Genomic DNA, 24,366 nt, shown 5'->3' with positions numbered 1-24,366 from the left:
GTGATAAAGGTAGAGGCTCTTTCAGTAAAGATGTTGCATAGTAATAGCTAATTTTATGTGCATGCCATTTTCTACAAGATTATCTCAAGGAAGACGAAGGTATGGTTCATGAAGAACAGGTGAATTTAACTGGGTACTTTTTGTTTAGAAAATGTAGTAACCGGATCAAATGCTGGTTGACTGTGAGTTTTACTATTAGATAAATATCTATGAATCGAAGTCAGAGTAAAAATTACAGTAATGATAAGTGGAAAATTTGTTGTTTCAGAAATCCAATAAATCGTTTGGTGTGTGAAGGGAACACGCTAATAGTAGTCATAATTTTATTTATTTATTTTCAAATATGAAGTTTCTCTTGGTTAGGACAAAGTAAACTAGTAAAATTAGGAATACAGACGTTTGAGGTTCAACGCTTGTATTTAGAAATTTTTCGAGAATGTAGAGGCCAAGAAAGAGCGGAACATTGGTCAATAATGAAGTCATACATACAGAGGATATAATAGAGTTCTATGATGGAGTAGTTAGTCTAAGAAATAGTTTGTGTCTTTTAGGACATAGGGTTGGAGATATTAGTCAAGGAAAGCAAAGATGTGTTCGGTCTGCTTAACAATATTAGAAACCAATAGCATACGCAGAATTTTATAAAGAAAAGAGAGGAAGAAACATTCATAAGTTTATGTCACTTCTGGAGATTATTGCATTCTGGAGATTATGTACATATTTTAGTATTTAGTTCATTTTGAGATTTAACGCTTCTTTCAGCAGCGAAGCTATATGAGACGGAACCTACTGATTAACGTGGAATCCGAACCACATTAGCTCCCGTCGGAAATCGAATCCGCGTCTTCCACGCCAAAGGCGCGTACGTTAACCGCTTAGATATCTTACGTTACGTTAATATTGTAAATGTTTCTTCTTATACAATATCTTGCTCAAAGAAGGGGAGGATTAAAACCTGGAATCTCCCCTGAGCGTACCCTACTACTAGAAACAATGGGATTTCTAGGCTGCTGGATGGGTGGATTTTAGATAAAAGAAAGCATTTATGTTAGTTCTGTAATAGTAAATATTCAAAATGATCATTTAAGATAGACCCTCAAGTAAGCCAAGGTTGACTAGGTAAGACTGGATTCTTCTTGCGAAGTAATTGTGAAGGTGTTTATATCAGAATTCTAATTCACGAGCGATTTGAAAGTTGCTGTATATTTTCGGATGGATCATTTGATAAGCTGATAACCACTGCGGCACAGATTATGAAAGTCTGATCACAACAGAATGGTGAGATCGCCTTTTGTACAGTATATGTGCTTGTGGGATAGTATCTTTTGCCCTTTGTATCAATGTAAGGTATGAGAAAACGTACTTGGAGGATGCTTGGAGGGTCAGCAAATTGATTGGAAACAATATATATATATATGGCAATATTACTGGTCCAAAGTGGCGTATTCAAAACGGGTTTTAAACCCTCCCTTGAGCAAGATATTTTGGAAAAATTAACAATATATATATATATATATATATATATATATATATATTACACTTGTCCTAAAAGATTATGAGATTGGGTGTTCGAACCCACTTGATAAAATTATGCGCACGCCACTGCTGACCCATTCACCCAGATGGATAATGGATGCCCTTCACACAGAGATCAATCTCAGCCTCTACGGATTCTTCACACCTTTCTCTACGGATGGTTGTGAAGAAGAGAAAGAAATACTAGAAAGGTAGTGAAAGAATTTCTCGGTGCTAAGGGATTCTCTTAAATCCATCTCGGTGAATGTATCAGTTATTCGACAGATAGATTACGAGCAAAGGAAAGGGAGTAGATAAGAATTTTAAGCTGATTAATTGCGCACAAGGAGACGGTTAGCCCATTAGATAAAACTATATTTCTGGTCATTGTGTGAGGGCGTGAGAAAAAGCTGCGGTATGAAATTTCTCTTCTTCCACTAAACTTTCTCTGCTTTCTACTTTCTATCATGTAATTGTGTACCATTAGAATGTCGTTTAGCTAACTCTTAGCAACCATTCTTTTCAATAAAATATCTCTTCTTTCTATTTTTGTCTCTTTCCATCAAGTGAAATAATTTTGTGAAAATTTATTATTTGCCTTATTTTGTTGCATTACAATGCTTTAAACATGTTCCGATAAGTAACATACCTACATAGTTGTCATATTTTGAAAACAACGTCTTGTAATAATTTTGAAGGTAAAATCGACACCAGTAAGATTTCATTTGCTGAATGGACTCAATTAAATGATATTGTTCTGGAAGATATAATGGATAATCCAAGAGTACAGGAGAAGGGCTTCATAGTATTAATTGATGGTGCCAACTGCAAGCTGTCTACCTTGAAATGGTTTACTCCAACAAATATTCAAGTAGTTGTCAAGCATAGTGAGGTAAGAAGTATTCACTTTCCTTGGGAAGGAGGTAGGTATGAAATTCCCACTAATATAAGCAGTTTCACGTTTTTATTGGTATATTATTATCTATTGATTTATATATTAAACTTAAGCAGGATAAGCGACCTCTGCCCTTCCCTAATGATGCCCCTGCTGAAAAATCAAAACAAAAATATTTGTACTTTAAACAATTCAGCAGATGAAAATAATATGTGTCTCAGTGGGGCTCCATCACGGAATGGCTGTTGCTTTACATCGCTGATTTAATCTAGATGCGAAACTTACCCCATATCCTTCGTATATATTGAAATTGGATATTCGTTTATGAGCGTCGCCACGCAAGAAATTTTTGCAAGAGGTAAAAATAAAGTAACTTCTGTTTCTTCGTAACTCATGTAAGACATTGCCATCTGATCTCAAATATTTTAAAAGAATTGTTACAACGTCCACAGATATCATAAGTTTACAATCTCTTTAAGTGAAATTAAATTACCTCTCCCTCACCTTTAATTTAAATTCCATAACAATCCGTAGTCGTCCAAACTTTCGGTTTCCTATTGATGCCTTGATTGCGGAAGATAAAGACAGAAGAAAAGCAATAAAACTATATAAGAGGATCTGCCAAGATCGTATCCCCACAAGTAAGCAGTCAAGATGAAAATGCTGGATTGTGAATAAAGAATCAATTCTGAAGTTTAACCAATTATTTATGATGGTTTATAAAGGAAAATATGATTCTCTGTAATACTATAGTTATACCATATTGACTTGACACCTAGTCTTCCGCTCCGAGCGCTGCTATCGGCTGAAGGAATTCCACTCCCTTTGGCTAAGGCTCTCTCGCTTAGCAACAGCTGAACCCTTATTGGTTCAACCGTGGGTGTGTCGAGGGTGTGAGCTTTAGTTCGCACTATAGAACGTTAACTATTCATCATTTCTGAAGGATCAATGTCTTGATTGACATTACAAATTCGAACTACCTGGTGGCTGAAACTTATAGAACAAAATAAAAGAAAAATCACCTCTAGTCAAAGTATATATCCTTGGAGCTTGAGCTACAACTGGTTAAAGCTGACTTAACGAGTGGCGCCAACAGGATGGGTCATAACGTAAAATGTGTCATTGAAATTTTAGAAGAAAGAATGGCAAAAATAGTGAGATTTCTGGGACACGCAAATAGAATGTAGGAGTAAAATAGGATCCCCTGAGAGAAAGAAATTTTCAGATTGTTTAAACTGAGTGTAATGAAATGACAAAGCTCACTGATAAGATTATTTTCCAAGAATATGCAACAAAACTTACACAACAACTTGAGCATTTTATTTTGTTTTTTCCCTTTTCTTTGTTTATGTCATATTTTTTTCTTGTTTTCTGATTTATGGTACTGAATAATCCTTGTATGTTCTCAATTCTTGATTGATTTTGCTACTTTGAATTAGGATAAAAAAATCAATTAATCATTGATTTATACAAAATTGTACAGGTAGAAAGTGTATTGGGAATTTGGGGGTTATTGGATACACTGGCGTCTCTGGCATGTAAAATTTGGGGGGGGGCATCAAAGAAAGTGATTTAAATTGTACTACCAAGCCCAACCTTATTATCTTCGATTCCATTTGTTACCTTTCTGCTTACCTTCACGAATCCCCTAAGGTATATCAAGAACTCTGATATTTCTATAATCGTTCCACAGCCTGAATAATATATTCCAAATAAATATTATTATTATTATTTATGTTATCCTGTCATTAGTAAATAAATAGAATAAAATATTGATTATTTTGCACTTCAAAATATTGAGGGGACGCGTCCCCCTCGTCCCCCCGCCAGACACGCCCGTGATTGGATATAACATACACACATATATACACACATATACATACAATGAAAGATGTGTTGCGGCTTGTACGGTTCATAATATACTAATGTCTTTCGATACAGCTATCTTTTTGATTCATTAATTAACTACTGTGGTTTAACGGAGATATAGTCACAGAAGTTATTGTCCTCATGGTGATTTCAGATTTTCCTCAAGGAGGGGGACTTTCCATAATATGTAGTAAATGCTACAGCAAAAATGCTAGTACCTCACGTTGAGCTGAATAGAATATATGGTCTCAGGGGAAATTCACCCTCGGCCCACCTCGTGAAATCATCACTGACTGTCACGATAAGGTCAATAATCGACAGATTAATTTTTTAAAATTAACTTCCCAGAAGGTAAAGTTCAAATACAAATCCAACAAAAAAGGACATTACAACAAAGAAAAACAAAAACAAAAAATGAAAAGATGTCCCGAAAAGACTAAAAGAATATATAACAAAATATAAAATATGATAGAAAAATAAATTTAAAAAGCAATAATAGTAACACATAATAAACAAGAACTCAGATCACATTACGAAATCTCACGGAAAAAGTAAGAAAACGATCACTAGAGACAGCTTTGTATTCCAAAACTTAAAATTTTTAGGCAGTTCCTCTAAACGTCCTCTGAGGTCTGACCATTCTGGACATTGAGCTGAGAGGACAGAAGAAAATGCTCCAGTGCAATCTCTGCCAATGCGGCGTTCTTTTTTAGCTGCTGTGTCGGCACGCTCATTTCTTCGAACCGACATGTCCCGGCACGAAGTAGACAATGATGACATAGACATGTTGCTGTAGCTGTTGGCATCTTACAAGAACGCATGATTGAGCGAATGTTTAACTGCTATTAATTCAGCTGTTAATACTGAACACAGGTAATGCAGACTAATTTCGGAACTGATCTCGGCTGTAGCGAAGACAGCGAACATAATTCTCACTTTTCGAACCATCCATATAAAACTCATTAAAATCAGAGTACTGTTCTAGCAAACAGTTGGAATTTCTGAGCACTTGAGTGCAGTTTAGTGTGTGACAGCAACCGAAGTCGAGCCTTGGTGTAGTCAACAGCCATGGTGGAAAAGCAGAGTTATATACAGTAGCAACCAAAAGATGCTATGAACGTACGATAGGCGTGTAGTCCAAGGACGTGTGCCATATCAGTCGGAAATTTAGACATCACCCAACGAATAGGTGTAGAGGCATATGAGCAGTAAAAAATACAACATATGGGCTGCATAATTTCTGAGATATCTCAGAGGACGATAGGCTGCTAGTCGTTCGTTTGCTTTTGCATAAAAGCTAGTAACATTACTAGTGCGGAAAGCACCATCGGCTAATTGATTCCAGGGGAAGGTTTGTATGTAGCTGTTTCAGCAGAAAGGAATGAACAGAAGAGTATCCAATACAACCTGATCTAACTTAAATCGGATTAGATTACGATATAATCGCAATAGAACAATAGACCAGCACATAAAACGCAGTGGGAAAGTACACGAAACAAGTTCAACGATCTTGGTAAAGAATTCCAAAGACTGCGAATATGCGGTGCCCATGTTAAGCTGAAATCGTAGACCAAACCGTGGTCATAAAGAGGTCAACAAGATACAAGTCCGAATCATCAAGGCAAGTTCGTTTGCAACAAAAGTGATCACATTGACTTTTTCAGCAAAACACGAAAGCCTGTCTCGTTTGACAGACAAACGAGACAATTTACTGTATGGAAACCCAGATAGCAAAAATGACTTGCAACAAACTTGCAGCAGATTTGCAATTCAAGTCTGACAAAGTTGCAGCAGACTTGTGATGCAAAGTCTGCAAGTCCGCAAGTTTGATGCAAGTTTAATGCAAACTTCCTAGTTGACGCTCTTCGAACTTGCAGCATGCCTGCAGTGCAAGTGTATGGTAAGTTTGCAAAGCAAGTTTCTGCAAGGGGTTTACTTCCACAGCAAGCCTGCTGCAATTTTCCCTTGCACTACAAGTGCACAGCAAGTCGGCAGCAAGTTAGTGCAGGTTTGACGCAAGTCTCTGCAAGGATACCACTTGCATTGCAAGTCTACAGAAAGTTTGTAATAAGTCTTCTGCAAGTATATACTTGTATTGCAATTCTACAGCAGGTCTTCAGCAAGTGAATGTAGTAAGTCTTCTGCAGGTATATACTTGCATTGCATTGCATGCCTTTTATAAACCGAACATTTACTGTATACGAACAATCACACAGTATATTTTTCTCAACAACTTTGTCAAACAATACGCGTTTAAAATATAAATTATCTCTACATACTGGATACTTACGTAATTATCTTAATTATCCACTTGTTTTAATGCTTCACACACTTCGCACCTACTACAAATGGTGGCCTGGCGGCGAAATTTCTAAGATTAGACTTTTTTGCCACCTGTTGGTAGAAACTAGAACTGACACACTTGCTACAAAGTTGCAGCACGCCTCCGAGGAAAGTAAAATCTAGCAAGTGAAAATTAAATTACAACATTTACGGGTAACTGTTTCAAAACGCATGCAGCAGTGTACAGTGCACGGAAAGTCTAGCAAGTTAAAATCAAATATAGTTAAAGACTTGCTGCAAACCAACATGCTATTAGGAACAAGATCATCACTTTAGGGTAAAGCAGACACAAGAGCCTAGATCTGTGATAGAATACTGTTGACGGTGACAACAAATAATGTTACACTATGAACATTACCTCATGTATAGATTCCACAAATGGCAAAATAAAAAATTCGAAAATTGCAAAATGAAAAAAAAAGGCTTGTAAATGGCAAAATAAAACAAACAAACAAGCAAGCAAGTTTTTTTTTTTTTAAAAAAAATAGGTATTAAAATGTTTAAAAATTATAGTAGTCTATAAGTGATTTACTAATTGAATAAAAGATATGGGTCCTAAGAAATGAAATATTTCATTTTGCAGTTATAAAGGTAACCAAGAAAGTTCTGTTGCTTTTTCACCCACCACCTTCGGACATCGATATGTTATTTAAGACGTACCTGGAAGGTTAAAAATAGTCCCCATCAGCATCGACAACCTTCTGCCAACGTTCTGGAGGGCCATGGATTAAATCGCGGTACAACGTGGTGGGCCGTGAAGCGAAGAACGTATCAAGTGCATTTTGTACCTCTGCTAGGAATTTGAATTGGCGTCCTCTAAGGTGATTGTACAAGGAATGGAACAGGTGATACTCGGACGGTGCAATATTCGGGAAGTATGGCGGATGCAATATTGTTTCCCATCCAAGACGTAAAATGGTGTCCCGGGTCGTCCTAGCCACGTAGGGATTAGCCTCGTCCTGTAACAGTAGGACCACTTTGCGATTCAGAAGTTCTGGTTCCAAAGATTTGAGTTTTTCTTGAACACGGCTCAACTGTTGACAGTACACAGTTGTATTGATGCTCTGACCAGCTAGTAGCACTTCCCGATGCGCGATGGCGCTAGCAGTCCATCAAACACACAAGAGGACCTTCTTCCGGTGCAGTGCTGGTGTGGATAGGGTATTGACATGTAATGAGAAGTGGTTTCGGCTGTTTTGGAACCGGGTCATGGGATGCTGGCCAATTATGATGGCTCCGTGGAGCTTCGTACAGGACCCACTTCTCATCACATGTCAACACCCTGTCTAGAAATGACTCCTTCCTCAGACGAGACAACAAAGAAAGACAGATGTCTGCTCGCGTTGCCTTCTGGCCCGAATCAAGACATGTGGGACCCATCGACCCAACTTGTAGTGCTTCCCAAGTTGATGCGGTTGCTATCGAATGTTTCTTCAGTAACAGTGAATTGTAGTTCCAGTTTCTCACATGTCTGGCCACTGTTTTCCTCAATTGCTGCCTGAATATCTTCATTTTGTACATGTGTTGATCTTCCGGCACGTCGTGTGTCTTCGAGTGTTTCGTCACCATCCTTAAACTTACTGCTGCACTGTCAGTGTAGGCACGACACCCTCACCAAAGGCCTTGTATATCTTCCGCCCCGCTACAGCGGCGTTTGACCCCAGTTTGAACCCGTACTGCATACACTCTCTTATGACGCTCTGTGGAGGTCCCATGTTCACTATGTCCTTACACAAGTTCACGGTGTAACTGAACTGCCCCAACCAGGTAGTATATTGCATATACCCACACCAACAACTAACCTTCGCCTTATCTCCATTCGCATCCAACTCATGGTGTGAGGGCCAATTGAACACAGACCTGCACAAAAAGCGGGAGAACTTTCTTGGTTACCTTTATAGTAAGGACAGAGTGAACATGAGACCTCCACAGAGCGTCATAAGAGCGTGTATGCTGTACGAGTTCAAACTGGGGTCAAACGCCGCTGTAGCGGGACGGAAGATATACCAGACCTTTGGTTACCTTTATAGTACTTACAATTTAGAATTTCTGGAAGATTGCAAATTGCTCAACCCGTAAGAGACGACATCTAGCGGTCCATTCATCATTCTTCAGTAATAACAATGAAACAAAATGATAAACGCAAAACCTAGAATACCTTATTCACATGAAATTCCGTCAGAAGTTTAGGATGCATAAAAATTCCAAGAAATATTAAAATGATTTTTTTACACTTCCCTAGCAGTTTGTTTTTACTTAAGAAAGTTATTTCATATTTTAAAAGTGTGTGATCTCCGTAACGAAGTACCGAAGCTCTTGTAGGAGGAACTAGCGCTACTTTTCTAACAATTCTGTAGATATGTCCTCGCTATAGAATCAGTGTAGAACGATGTGGTCAAGGAGAATGGGAGGAACTGCAAATCACCATTCCCGTCGACAAAAGCATAGGCTCTGAAGTAAAAAGAGAGACGAAAAAGGAATGAAATCCAGAATTAACAAAATCACAACTCTTAAACAAATAAGAACATACGAAAATGGTGGAGATGTTTTAAAACCTTTCTTTCTCTCTCTCTCTCTCTCTCTCTCTCTCTCTCTCTATATATATATATATATATATATATATATATATATATATATATATATATATATATATATATATATTATAAATGGAACGCTGAATTTAGGTACAAGCAGTTCAAGATGGTGCAAGTGTACCTCAGAGGAAGACATCCACTGATCATCCTTATACAAGACTTCTACCAATCATCCACTAGTTATGCAGTAGTATTCACAGCTTGGAAGGGCTGACAAAGAACATACAAATGAACAGGTTACAAGTGAATGATAATGAAGCCACCCTCTTAGCCTACCCCTTCTTCACGATACCTTTTATGAATGTGAATGTAGATATAACACTACTAACATCAATAATATTTTAACAGTCTAGCGTAATCTAATTATTCCAAATCGTATCGAAAAGTAGTTATATTTAAACTTATACACCGTGGCTCATTTTAATCTTTCCACGGAAATTTCTTGAAAACGGTTGAACATAAATGAACTTAACAAAAACTCGAATAGGAAATACCACGGGGCAAATCGAATGGTGATGTCGCGGCGCCCCCAGGGCCACCTTTCATGAGAGCCCAGGCCCAACTTAAAAATTTTAAACGAAAATATGGGTCAAGTGATACTCGTTCGATAGATCTTCATACACTAAACAGAATTGTGGCAAAAGATTGTTCATATGGGTCACCGTTTTCAAAATGGCCGCCAAGACATGGTGCCTGTACCAGGTAAAACGTCCAGTGCCACTAATATGAAAACGGTTGAAGATAATAACGGATGAACAGCATAAAACTCCCATAGGAAATCACAGAGGGTATTTATCATTTCACGGCTCGAAAATGTTGCAACAGAGAAGAAGATGATTCGAGTAAAAGTGCTATAATACAAAGGAGAAAATCTAATTCCTAGAAAATCATCGTTCCAATGTCCTCCGTAAGTGGGTGAAGCGGGACGGGAAAGAACGGTGAAATTGCAAATGAGAACTTTAGCTTTTGCAAATTGTATATACACAACAAAATTATCTGAAATGTGTTTTTATAAGAGATAGATGTCTGTAATGAAAAAAGTAGGTAAAATTCATGTTAAATGGTACCTTCCATTTTGATTACAGGCAATGATTTGTGCAAAAATGAATCAACTGAAATGCGAAACCAATTTGTTGAACAATGCAATTTTAGAACAATGTGTTCAAACGTTGGTTTTGCTCAAAAGTCGTCTGCACAATATCGGTTTATTACAGTACCAGTCACTTGCACATCCAAATGTTTCAGACAAACCATACCTATTGCAAGTAAAAGTGGGGTTCTCATTTGAGATTTTACCATTCATTCCTGCTTCACCCACTTACGGAGGGATATCTGGAAGATAATTTTCTAACAATTAGATTTCCTCTTTAGCATTATGTCATTTATACTTTAATAATCTTTTTCTCCGTTGGATTATTCTCGAGGCGTGGAATAATAAATACCCTCTGTGATTTCCTGTACGACTTTTATCCTGTTCATTTATCTCCAAACGTTTTCATATTAGTGGTACTGGACGTTTTATCTGGTAAAGGCACCATGTCTTGGCGGTCATTTTGAAAACGGTGACCCATATAAACAATCTTTTACCACAACGCTGTTTAGTGTATGAAGATCTATCGAACGAGGTATCACTTGACCCATATTTTTGTTTAAAATTTCTAAGTTGGGCCTAGGCCCTCATGAAAGGCGGCGCTAGTAGGCACCGCGACAACATCATTCGATTTGTCTCATGGCTTTCCTATCTGAGTTTCTGTTTGGTTCATTTATGTTCAACCGTTTTCATATTAGTGGTACTGGATTTTTATCTGATACAGGTAACATATCTTGGCGGCCATTTTGAATACGGTGACCGATATGAAAAATCTTTTGCGACATCGCTTTTTAGTTTTTGAACATATATCGAACGACGTGTCAGTTGCCCCATGTTCCCATTTAAACTTTTAAAGTTGGGCCCCGGGCCCCCTTGAAGAGCGGCCCTGGGGACACCGCGACATTAAAATTCGATTTTTCCCATGGTATTTCCTATTTGAGTTTTTGTTCAGTTCATTTATGTTCAATCGGTTTCGAGATATTTTCGTGGAAAGATTAAAATGGGTCACCCTGTATATTAGGATAACTAAATGTTCCGTTTTTAATGGGATTGTACATTTTTTTAGAAAGTCGCCGATGTCCCTAGAAAAATTCAAACAGGACGCATTTTTAAAAACTCTTAGTTATTTAGTATATAGTAATTTATTGTATTGTCCTATACATTTTTTTTATTGGAAAGACTAGCCCTTTACAAGATATTCAACCATCAAAAAATATTGGACAGTCGATACCTTTATTTCTGGTTTCTGTTAAGCGTTGAAAGGTAATGTGAAAACTAAAATTGAATACGGTTAAATAAACAAAAATATTGTTATTTTAACCTTTGTGTACTACCGTGAGATCCTTTTGGGACCCAGAGATATTTAATGCAGTATATCTCTTAAATGAACATGGATATCTAAAATTCTGTTCTTGCATTTTCTCCCCTGTGTATGTTTAATATATTGAACACAAAATACCGTTGCCTGTTGTTTTGCTGTTATACGTAAAAAATAATTTTTACTACCAGTGTCGTAAAAAGACCCCAAGGTAATACCCACGTAAATAATCAATTTTCTCTTTTTTTTTTCGTTTGTTTGTTTTTTCTTACCAAATGAGCAAAATTAGTAGTTTACATAATGCTCAATAGATGGTAGAAACTATTAATATATTGTTTTCGAAATTTGCTTCGTTATTGACATAATAAGTGCAGTTAAAAAAAAAAGTTTTCTTACATTACGCTGCATTGTTTGTGACCTTGTCTCCATCTTCCTAAGTGACATAATAAGTGCAGTTAAAAAAAAAAGTTTTCTTACATTACGCTGCATTGTTTGTGACCTTGTCTCCATCTTCCTACGGTTATTGTTTGAAGCAGCAGATGTCTTAAAACCTGTTTACAATACCAAGAAGATGACATGACTTCACTATTCTGGGTTGTAGTTGCGCCTGTTATCTGGTGACGAGGTCATCAAGTATTTCTTTTCTATTTTACATGACGATGATGTCAGTGATGTCGAAGATGACAGTCTGAGTTAGAGAGTAACGCAATAAAGGGCTGTTTTGAAATGTATGTGTATAAAACTTCTGTGTTTATTTTTAATTGGGATCTCTAAGGGTATCTTCTATGCTATATTTTTCATGGTAATACACAAGACTTAAAAAGCTTGAGGCATCTTTCTCACTGGAATGAATAACGACATAAAATGAATATATCTACGTGTATTGTAAAATTACTCCAGTTTGCAAAGTGGCCCTTCTTTTTTATTTTCTAAAGCTAGTAACCCTAATACATATAATTCGTTTCATTTGCCATTGCAAAATTTCTGTTGCAGATGCTACCTGCGAAATCTAAATCATATCACTTCATGAGGACTCTATCAATGTTCAGTTTGGTGTTCAACATGGTGTATCCATTTCTCAGCCAGGCAACATACGAACAAGTAAGTGATAAGTCGTTTAATTATTTTGATCTATAATACACGAATACACAAAATGATATTTCAAGTATACCTAACACAGACAAAAGTTCTAATGCGAATGTTTATCGGTAAGTTACGAAAGCAAAATACTGAAGGAGACATACAATCATACATCTATTGAGTTCAGTACACTGCATTGGAAGGGGGGGGGGGGCATATTCACTTCCTCTAATCATTCGTCTCCCTTAGCCTAAATGGTATAATCGTCGGACGTTGAACTGAAAGATTTCAGTATGCTGCAGACTGTTCATTTTAACCGATAACATATACCTGTCAGCGCAGTGGCCAGTTTTTAATGGCAATTTGAACAGAATCAGAGAAAACTGTGCTTAAAATGCTGACTCTAGGGCACATTTCAGGATGTTACTTACAAGTTTATATTAGGATGTTACTTACAGGCCTCTAGCTTACAATTTAGATCACGTAGTATAATCCAGGAGACTGTAGTTAGAGATACCCACCAAGATTCGCCCGATGTCATAAACTCTGGTACATGTTCCTCGTGATAGGTTGGAGTTGACTTTACTTCATGCTCAAGAAAAAAAATCCTAGCAGGAGACCAAGACTATATTAAGATACCAGCGTACGCGTTACAACTACACTACCTGTGGACATTAGAGTGAGAATATTACTAGGAAGGGAGCAATGTTGATCTGGGAACTCTTGTCTGTGCTAGGCATATAGAAGATGAAGGCTCTCTATAGGTGATTGGTCGAAGGTATACAATTTTCATAATTGTACGGGTTTACTCGCTGATTACTTTTTCTAATATATATATATATATATATATATATATATATATATATATATATATATATATAAAATAATTTTATTATTATTATTATTATTATTATATTGTCATATGGTTGATTAGAGTTTGTACATTTCTTTCTAGTCTCAAAAGTACAATACTATTTACATAACCCTTAGTTGAACTTGAAAATAACACACGAAATCAAACATAAAAAACAGGTATATTATATTCAAGGACAACTGAAGTCTCTCAGAAAGTAGTATTTGTTGAACGTGAAGACATGATTCAATTCATATATACGAGTATACACAAACCTAAGCCTCGAAAATGGTGAAAGAAGTTCTTAGTAAATTTTTCTAGCAATTCATGACACTAAATTTATTCAAGAAACGGGAAAGAAAATTTGGCGCAAAGCGCTACATTATAAGGTAAAGATTCCATAACTTGTTTTAGTTTTCATGTGAAATGAGGTATCGTTTGAGTATGTACTTTTACTGGCTTTTACTTGACTGTGTCGGTGGTCTAAGTGTTAGCATATGGAATATGATAAATATTATTGTTGTCTCCTTTACTTCAGCCTACACACACAGTTTGGATTCCGATCAATTACACTAAACTGTAAATGTTAACCTTCTGATCTAGCATTAAGCTAAATAGGCTAGTTTTACATTTCAGGTGCGACTAATCTGAACTTTTCAATTCATTTTTCTGCAATGTTTCGCCAGTTTTAGTGTTTCTCAATATATTTCCTGTGAACTGATATGTATGTACTATTTTCACACGTCTATGCGTACTAGTACATATATTTCAAAGGACATCCCATACATGCACTATATAGTACAGGGTATTCGAGCTAAAGGTATAGGGGAAGCACATCCAAACACACACACACACACACACACCACACACACAGAGAAAAACAAACACACAAAACAAAACAAAAAAAAAAAAAAAAAAAAGACAAATGTTTATTCGAAAGGAAATGTCTTCAAGTTTTATGGTCAGCTTGGCAATAGAACAGCCACCACGCTTCGCGCTTAATGTCGGGAGAGTTTTCGCTGTTGGTATCGGAACTTGCTCTTCTATAGCTTTGTTATTCATAATGTTAACCCCCAGCGGAAAGTGCACTGTGACTATTAGACTTTAAATCCGTTACATGTGCTTAGGGCATGTAAAGGTAGAAGAGAACATGGATCTTTCACATGCAAAACTATTTACAAGTGAGACTAAGCTCTTAGAGAAATTGGTAGTTTGCTCCTGAGGCAGGAAAACATTGAAGAAAGAATTGTGACCTAACGGACTGTTAACTATGTCCTGAAGATGTTCCCTAGGAGTCCAGGGAAATCGGCAAGACAGGCTGCGAAGAATTCCTAATTCTTTACTAGTCTGCCTGACCGATTTCTGTGGACTCCGAGAATACACTTCCTGCAATCAACAATCTGTTGGAATACTCACTTCCTTGGATTTTTTTTCCTTCCTGAGGCAGCAAACTACTGGTTTCTCTTGAGTTTTGTCTCCCTCATAAAGATCCGTGTGAGAGGTTCCACATTCCATTCCACCATTGCACGCCGCTGAACACATGTAACATATTTAAATTCTACTAGTCCAAATATACAGTGCACTTTCCGCTGTAGGGTTCACATAATGAATATCAAAGCAAAGAAGCACGCCCCGATACCAACAATGAGAGGTTTCCCGACATGCAGCGCACAGCGTGGTGATAACGATGTTATCAAGCTGGTCTTCAATATTTTCTTTCGAATGAGTATTTGCTTAAAAATATCTGATTATTCATTTCTTATTTCTAGTGTATTCTTTTTATACATCTATAACCCAGACTAGTTGAATATGAAATATAATTTTTTCTTCACTTACGATGTATAAACATTTCTACACACTAATAACAATCATCAAGTAAAATAAACTATACAGGTAGTTGGAACAAGAGAATGAAAAATGAATTAAGTACTAAAAGATAGCAAATACATAATTACACACACATACTACAAAAAAAAAAGGAGCACTTTCGCTATATGTTGCGTCAGATAGGGATGTGGTGTTGGAAAGAGATGAGAAAATAAAAGAATACAAAAGTAATTGTAAAGTATTGAACTTACATAATATTTTAATACAGAGTTCGTAATAGTCTTGCCATGTTGGAAGTAGGGAGAATGCAGTGGAGGAAGGTAAAACTAATGGAATGGAGAAAGATGTAATAAGTGAAGAGGAATGTATATATGTGTACTTGTTCGAGATAATAGGAAAGGAATTAAAAAAATAAATAAAAACATAACATATATACTAATAAAGAAATTGATTTTTTTTAAATTTAATGATTCACGGTTAAAGACGAATAATTATTGAAAGTAAATGATTATGAAAGTAATTTTTCTGTGTTCTTCCACTGAGAATCAAACCCAGGATAATGTGCACCAAAGGCACACGCACTAGCCACTAGACGACTGGGCAGAGCTAAATAAAGAAATTAATAAACAATAAATTATAATTTAAACATGACAATAATAATACAGAGTTGTTCAAAAAGTGTACAAATTGTTTAATTGTGAATAACTCTCTAACGGACTAACAGAAACATCTAATTTTTGGTAGTGTTATTACATTACAATGAGTGACGAAGGACTATATTAATTTGTGTGTTTAAACTGTTGGTAGTTAGCATCAACACATTGGCGATACCACCAAGCTGCTGCAAGAACTACCGACTACTAGTGCTAAGTTCAATATCTATACAGAGTTCCCTCGTGGCTATGTACATAGGGCACGCGCCTTTGGGGTGGGAGATCCGAGTTTGATTCTCGATGAAGCTCATGTGGTTCGGATTCCACGTTAAGCTGTAGGTTCACGTCTCATATACCTTCATTGCTGAATGGGACGCAAAACTCAAACTCAAATTCGATATCTGTACAGGAACGTTCAATGATTGCTTATGGGTCATGCAATGTACAAGGCTTTCTCCATAAATGTTCCTGATAGATCCCCATAGATAAAAGTCTAGAGGAGTGAGGTCTAGGAAACATGCGGGATACTCAACAAATCCTTTTCGATCTATTAATTGTTTAGTTAAACTTTTATTGAGAAATTCCCTGGTAAGATGACGATAGTGAGGTGGAGCAACATTTTGTTGAAAACAAAACCTCTTGTTCCTATAGAGACCTGCGCGACTCATACCAGTTTCACAGACACACTGTCTCACAGATTTCTGTGTTGAGCGAGTGAATTAACGGGAGTTAGCAGGACTTGTTGCTATGACAGATTGTCCAGAATCGTTTTTGTGTACACTTGTAAACTGTAGGCTCCAAATTTATTACGAATTCGGGCAATTGTTAAACGTGTCAGGGGTTATGTTCCAAATTAACTTCGCAAGTGTCATTCTACCTCATTGATGGCTTCGTATTTCATGTTCCACTTCCAGCCCGTCTTTCTTTCTTTAAATGTCAACTTTGGAACCATGTTGCTTTTCTCAGGACACCTATACAAAGAAGAAAATGAAACCATTATTGGGATGTAATATAACAACAGAATATTAAACTATGACATTACCAAAAATGAGACGTTTCAGTCAATTCGTTTGAGAGTTACTCACAATTATACAGTGTATAATCGTTTTTGAACAGCCAGCATATACTACAGAATGAAAAGGAGCAGAATAAATAGAATAATAGTAAGAAATACATAATGGTACAAATTAGCAAAAATAAAAATAAGAGTATGGAAAAAGAAGTATAGTGATGTAGACTCTTGTAGATAGATAGCTATGTCGCTGTATATTTAACATTAATGAATGCATTATCAACTTACATACGTTATTTGTTTATGGATATATTTAAATCTAAATTATATAAATGCCTAATGTCAATACCTTTTTACAACATTAACCCTCTGCGATGCGCGCCTTTTCGTATAACACGAGGACGCGCGCGTTGTACTTTGTACAACAGACGATTTTTGTACGTTCTATTGGTTGATACAAATAATACTGCAATAGAGTTAGTTTAGTTTGTAATATATAATCAACTTTAAGTACCTAATCGTAATTTTGAAGGTGTTTACATTAAAAAGGATAAGTGTAATGGAAACAATAATATTAGAACAATTAAAAAATAATACTAGAAAACGCGTATTTTACAAAATCAAATCATACTTTAACAAATAATGACTGTTATTACATGATTTACATAAGCACGTAACTAACTTTTGAGCCCCATTAATCATCGCTATCTTCGTTGTCAATGCCTTGCTTGTAGCGGAAACAAATTCTCAGCGTGTTTCTTGCAAACAAATCGTGAAGACATGTTGCACCTCATTGTCGTAGAAAAGTTTTTTTTTTTCTTCCACACAACCAGCATGTTCCTTTTTTCTTAGCAGGCTGCTCAACCTCTTTCTCTTCCATGGCGGTGGTACTGTATCTTGCTAAAAAGGTGCTTACGTCCAGAGGAAGTGGAAGTGACCTAATATTAGCTCTCATTTCCAAGTGTTCTTCATCAAACTCATGGCTAGATTTTTTTAAAATACCTTTCTTCTGCATGGTGGTTGGTCATTTTTATTAAAATTTAAAATGACCCTTGCATTGATGCTAGCTATGTTCATAAACACAAAAAATAGAGCTAAAGGCCAGTGTTTCGTAACCCTAGATACAGAGTACGTCGCACCATGCGTCGTACGTGTCAACTCCACCTTTGGTCTTGTTATAATCTATGATTATTTCCGATTTACCAGTGTCTTCATCAGTTACTTTTCTGTCATGCATTGTCGACGAAAGTATAACCCCTTTGTTTTTTCTGGTCACATAAGAAACTAAAGTTTTATCGTCCTGGAATCCATCCACATAGAGCTGCCAACGTCTTTAGTTTTATTCGGTAAAAACGAGGGTGGTATACATGACTTGTTCTTTTTCAAAGTTCCAATCAAAGTAAGTCCATTATTCAACAAGTAATCAGCAAGTAGAACGCTTGCATAACAATTGTCGGTCGTTACGTCTTTATTATATTATTCAATTGGTTTTACCAGCCGTTTTGCTATGTCAAGGGCGCTATTTGCTGTTTCATACGGACCCTGTGGTTGCCTCCCACAGTAAACTTCGAAGTTCTTGCAATAAAACGCTTTTGCATCACATAGTGCGAACATTTTCAAACCATACTTAGCCGGTTTGTTTGGCATGTACTACACAAAAGAACACCGATCTCGAAAGCGATGCAACATCTCATCAATTGTCACAAATTAAGATGTATTGTAATTCTCAATGCAATTCTTTGCAAATGTATCTTATTGCATCATTGCAGCAAGTTTGTCAAACTTCTTGCGATCATCTCGAGTGGCTTTGTCATCGAATCTCATACAATTTAGTAAGAATAAAAAGCGTTTGTAGCTCATAGCTCCCCTAATAACTGTTATTCCTGTGCCATCACGAGCCCATAGTTCTCTGACATTTACATGACTACTCTTTCTTCTATTGATCAAATATAGGACTCCAAATAATGTCATAAGCTCAGTTTTGTTTGATTGTAAGCAGTCTCGTTCTCTAATAAATTTGTGTGAAATAGGAATTATATATTTATTAGTACATTCTAAGATTTCATCAATCATTTCAAGATTTATCATTGATTAGAAGGTTTCAATTTCATTACTTACGTTCCTGGCACGTTGTGTTGGTCCAGGAAGGTTTTTCACGATGTTTCGTTTTTTGGTCTTGCTAATGTGTGCTATTTCGGATGTCCACCAAATTGTCTCTCCATCCTTACCAAGAACAAATTCAGCGTCATCACTTAGTTCGACATCAGTCTCTCCATCACCTTCGATTTCACTTTCATCCGATGAATAGTTATTTTCAACCACTTCATCACTATCTGATGTATTTTGACTAATAAAACCATCAATGCCATCGTCATCTTCAGGACTTTCAGCAAGTATGTGGTCAATTTCACTCGTATTAACTACTTCAGACATAGTGTACACAATTTTCAAAAAATAAAACACAAACTGTGTTTAAAAAAAACACTACGCGAGGACGCGCGCGTTGTGCAAAGTCCAACAACCACGACGCGAATTGTTTCAATTCTCACTGACAATTAACTGACCGTGAACAGAGCGACGTCCGGCGAGAGAGGGATAAGGGGAGAAATGACTGAAGAATACATTGTGACTGCCAATTGCTCAACTCAAAATTACACCAGTTAAACCAAAAAAAAAAACCTGTGTCTGTCGTACTTTATACAACAGCGCGCGTCCCGGAGGATTAATGAATTTGATTAATCTAAAAACTCATATGCTCATTGGTGGTACCACAAAATAAAAAAAAAATTATTGTTACCAAATAAGTATGAATTGTAAGTATAAGGTAGCATATAGTAATTCATAACCAAGTATATTACATTAATGTTGTCTATTGTCTAATTATAGGCTTAACGTCAACAAAATATTATATTCTTTTCTATAAGAATTGTTTCTGTCTACCGATTATCATTTCTTTTTGCAATATATCCTTTTATATGCTACCAAAATGCTTGCGGGTAATTTGTAGTATTTATTGAAACACATTGGCACTTTAAGTTTTAATATGAAATTGTTCCTTCTGAATGTGCTCCAACCAAGCATCACATGTCCGTTATTTTTACTTTAATGTTGCTCTTCGTGGATATGTTCTGTCTCAGGTAGACATAGGTATTTATTTTTAATTCCATATATTCGACTTCTGTCCTTGACTTACTCGCAAAATTGTTCAACTCATTTTTCTCTTCTCCATAATTATTTTCAATCCCAGTTCGTTGTTCTTGAAATTGGACTCTTCTATTGTATGTTTGCAGTTCCTTCATGACATCTGAGACAAATACGATGTCACCGGCGAAGTGACGAGGGTTAGATGCTCCTTGTGGATATTTATCTCTTTGTTTTCTCTGTTTTCTCATCTAAAAGAGATCGAAATCCATAGTAAAGTTGCAAAAAGCTTAGAGTAAATAGTCTCACACTATGATATTTTTTCTCTGTAATTGCAATCCTCATACAGCCAAACAATTGTATATTCGTACTCACTTCCTTATATATAGATTTTTATATATAACTTTGATATAAGCATCTACAATCATCTAAGAACATTAACAACTTTCAAGATTGCCAGGATCGATTATATATATATATATATATATATATATATATATATATATATATATATATATATATATATATATATATGTATATATACATATATATATAATCAAACATTTTCTCTACTTGACTACAGATACAATCTGTTTCCAAGACATAAGATATTGCCTTCAACTTTTTCGTTTACATAGATTGTTGACATGCTTTGTGTGTGTTTCCATTAAGACCTGTATTTTCATTTACTTTTGTATAAGCCAACATTCGACGATCTGTTGTGATTCTGCTTTGATATCTCCCATTTTTCACCGCATGTGGAACTCAAGATTGAGACCACCATTAATTTTAAGACGTTTTACCTAAAATTATTCATGCTTGTAAAACATATACAATTTGTCTGCATCAGATACTTTAGTTTCCGCTAGTTAACCTTTTTGCATTAAAAATGAAATAAAGTAAAATTTAATGTATATTGTACTTTTCAGGTGTACTGGCATTATGGTGATTTGTCAACTTTACAAGAATTTGTTTCTCCAGAAAATTTGCCAAAAGAATACGGAGGATGTGTTGAAAGCATTGATTATAACAGTTACTACAATCATGTACTACAGAAAGCTGATATACTTGAAGGTATGTTGTAACTAGAAGAGAGATTTGAAATGTTTATTATTATTATTATTATTATTATTATTATTATTATTATTATTATTATTATTATTATTATTATTATTATTATTATTATTATTATTATTTTCCTGTTACGCTTAATTAATTACGGCCTAATTTTGATTGTGATAACTTCTGGATATATTATTATCAGCATTTCTCGAAAATACAAATAAATCTATGAAGCACAATAAAAGTATGCAGTTAATTAGTATCAACGTCAGTGCTGGATCTTCAAATTGATCCCCCAAGCTATGTAAAATTTATCTTCTCAGATCATTCTATAAAAATTCTTTTAATCTTTCTTCGAAGTTGTTTCTTAAATTCTTTTTAATTTTTTTTTACAGGAGGTTTTTAGGTCTATTTTCTTTTTTATATTTCGTTAAAGCGCAGATAAACCAATAGTGCTATTCAGCCGGTTCGCTAGAACCGGTTGTTAACATATTTCGATTTCGCAGAACTGTTCGTTATACCGAGACATAACAGTAAATTTTACCCAGTTATACTCAGGAACAAGTAAATATTAGTTTAACTATCTTTGTTTTTACAAATTCTTAGGTTACAGCTACAGGGTTAAACATTTGATCTCTCAGAATAAGGTATAAGTGTTTATTTCTTGGTCTCAAATGGTCATATATCAAGAATGAGAACTGGGACCACATGAGTGTAGTGTTGAGGGTTATTTTCATGTTACCATACCATTATCAACAATTGTCGATCCATTGCTGGATTATGGTCTAACCAATATTTTTTGACAACCATCTATTTTGGATAATTCGTTTCCAAGATATTGGCAGTGCTACATAATTTCGCTACATCACCTTGTATTAGGATAGTCTGTCGATTCCTACTTGTCATTTGTGGTATCCAGTAAAAAATGTGCTTGTGTCTGTCTTGTATAGTTTGTTTCCTAAAAGAGTTATATCTATCCATCTACTCTCTCTCTCTCTCTCTCTATATATATATATATATACAGAACCAGTTGTTAAAAAATTAAAATGACACCACAGTGATAAACCATAAATAACAAAATGTGGAAATATTTAATTTCCATACAAAGAAGTATCACCACATCTACATCATTCAAAGTATATTTTTAAATGCCTACAAGATTATCTTCGAGTAAATAAAATCTTGGTAAAACCTACTAACTTGACATGATCATTCTATAATTTAGCCTTATGTTTATGGAATTCAATTTTCCATAGTACAGATACATATATTACTTACTGTCCAGTAAGTTGGCCAGCTGTACATCTTTGAACTTTCTGGTACCTGCATACGGTTATGTAATCCAGCTCTTTTGAAAGAGCGATGTTACAGCGTGAGAAAAAATTGATCTGTGCGAGGTGATGATGTATGATATTCTGTTCCCTACCAACTACATCGAATTCAAGTTCGGACCCCACGTACATAGCAGTCCCGTCCTTCATAATCTCTATGTTGCACAAACTAGAAAGCAAAATTCAATCAATTTGTCACATTAAAGTTACAATAACTTCATGTTGTTCTCTCCATGTCAAATTCAACATAATTTATGTTTATGTGTTTGGTGTTTGACAAATATGCAAAGGGGCAGTGACGTAAATAATTGCCCCGCATTGCGGGACGGCCCAAGCCATCAAGGGGCCCCCAAATCGTGAAGTAGGACATAGAGAAGGGGCCCCACTCCACATTGTCTGCGGAGAGGCCCCCAAGCCTTTAGTTACGCCACTGCAAAGGGGTCAGCATTCTTCTCAGTAAAACTTTTTCCACCTTTTTTCACAATTGCCAGTACACCTCACTACAGGCAATCCAATCCTGACTGCGAACAAACTGAACTACGGATGCCTCTTTATAGTCGTTGTTATTATTTAAGGCGAATTGATGTTGCACATTGAACATCTGTATTTACATCTGTTTTCGGCCGAAGAAGTAGGGGAAAATAAAGAACAAACTAGTGTGGGCATTAAATACTTGTAGTATTTTAAACTGCACATTTGGTTTTTAGTATATACATTATTTTTAAAATACAAGAGAGTGCAATAATAATTACAATTACTACGTTAGTAATATTTTGCAATGTAATGCAATTTTTGGACCAAATATACTTATTTTTTGTAAATTGTCCATCTGTCTAAGCTGTTATGATGCTAGAATGCGGCAAGAGGGGTGAACCTCCCTTGGTGTCTACACTTGTCTTCCCCTAACTGTACCTCCCATCGGTATCTCCTCAAAAAATTCTCTTGTAATGGTTTCGTTCAGTTCCCGTTAATTTTCTCCTCTAGTGGAGGATGACTGTGCTCTAAAAACATTGCAAAGTAACTCCACGGAGTTTGATGTTCGTTTGTCAGCTGTGTTCCCAAGGATATGTGTTCCCGTTGACGATAGTACTTTCCTCTGTTGGAGCACGTGAAAACAAGTGTAAATAACTGACAGTGAAACAGCAAAACAAAGTGTCAACCAAGGATGTTATAAATAGAGGATCTGCCCATATGTATCTTTATCCTATTAAATCAGTGAAGCCAAAAAGCAACCGAGTATCGGCACGTCTGATTGGCTACTCTCGTTTCTACCATCGTCTGATTGGCTACTTTCGTTTCCGTCATGATTATTGGCTCAAAACATTGCGATCCTATTGGGCGGAGTGGGCAGAGTAGGGATGGCGAAACTGTGATGTATGGCTTCACGAGTTTGTAGTAAGGACAGATCCTCTATTTTATAAGATCCTTGGTGTCAACTAAAGAAAATAGACAAAATAACATCAACGATTACTGGTGTTTACTAAGCAAAGAAAAAGAGCTTCTAGTATGCTCGATATAGGAAAGAACTTTTGTTTAGAATAGCCATGAACTCAGGCTACAGTGCTATATAGTCAAATAATATTTAATGCGTGCAGTTATAGTTTCAAGATCTATGACTTTTTGATTAATCAAGAAACTATGATTAATTAATATTGGTATTGCACACGACAGTTTTTATGTCATTTTTTATGATGGCGTCAAGATTAAATTTGTACTCGAAAGTTCTAGAAGTTTTCAAGAGCGGAAATGGAAAGAAGAAATGCCGTTTAAGTAGTGTGTAGTT

At 35.9% G+C, this 24,366-nt stretch overlaps 1 protein-coding gene across 4 annotated transcripts in view; it reads left to right on the top strand.

Moving 5' to 3' along the window:
• The window catches only part of LOC145693286 (clavesin-2), a 90,244-nt gene that overhangs the window by 55,196 nt on the left and 10,682 nt on the right, over positions 1-24,366 (top strand). For all 4 annotated transcript variants that reach the window (XM_081769135.1, XM_081769136.1, XM_081769137.1 and 1 more), the window contains 3 exons: positions 2,214-2,407; positions 12,618-12,725; positions 21,120-21,264. In XM_081769135.1, the coding sequence (XP_081625261.1) occupies positions 2,214-2,407; positions 12,618-12,725; positions 21,120-21,264 (447 nt within the window). The remainder of the gene's footprint in view (positions 1-2,213; positions 2,408-12,617; positions 12,726-21,119; positions 21,265-24,366) is intronic.

This window comes from Thermobia domestica, chromosome 8, assembly GCF_964235325.1.
Source record: "Thermobia domestica chromosome 8, izTheDome1.hap1.1, whole genome shotgun sequence".
NCBI classification, from domain to species: Eukaryota; Metazoa; Arthropoda; class Insecta; order Zygentoma; family Lepismatidae; genus Thermobia; species Thermobia domestica.
Note: the sequence above shows the minus strand (reverse complement) of the source record. Positions and strands in the feature narration are given on the sequence as shown.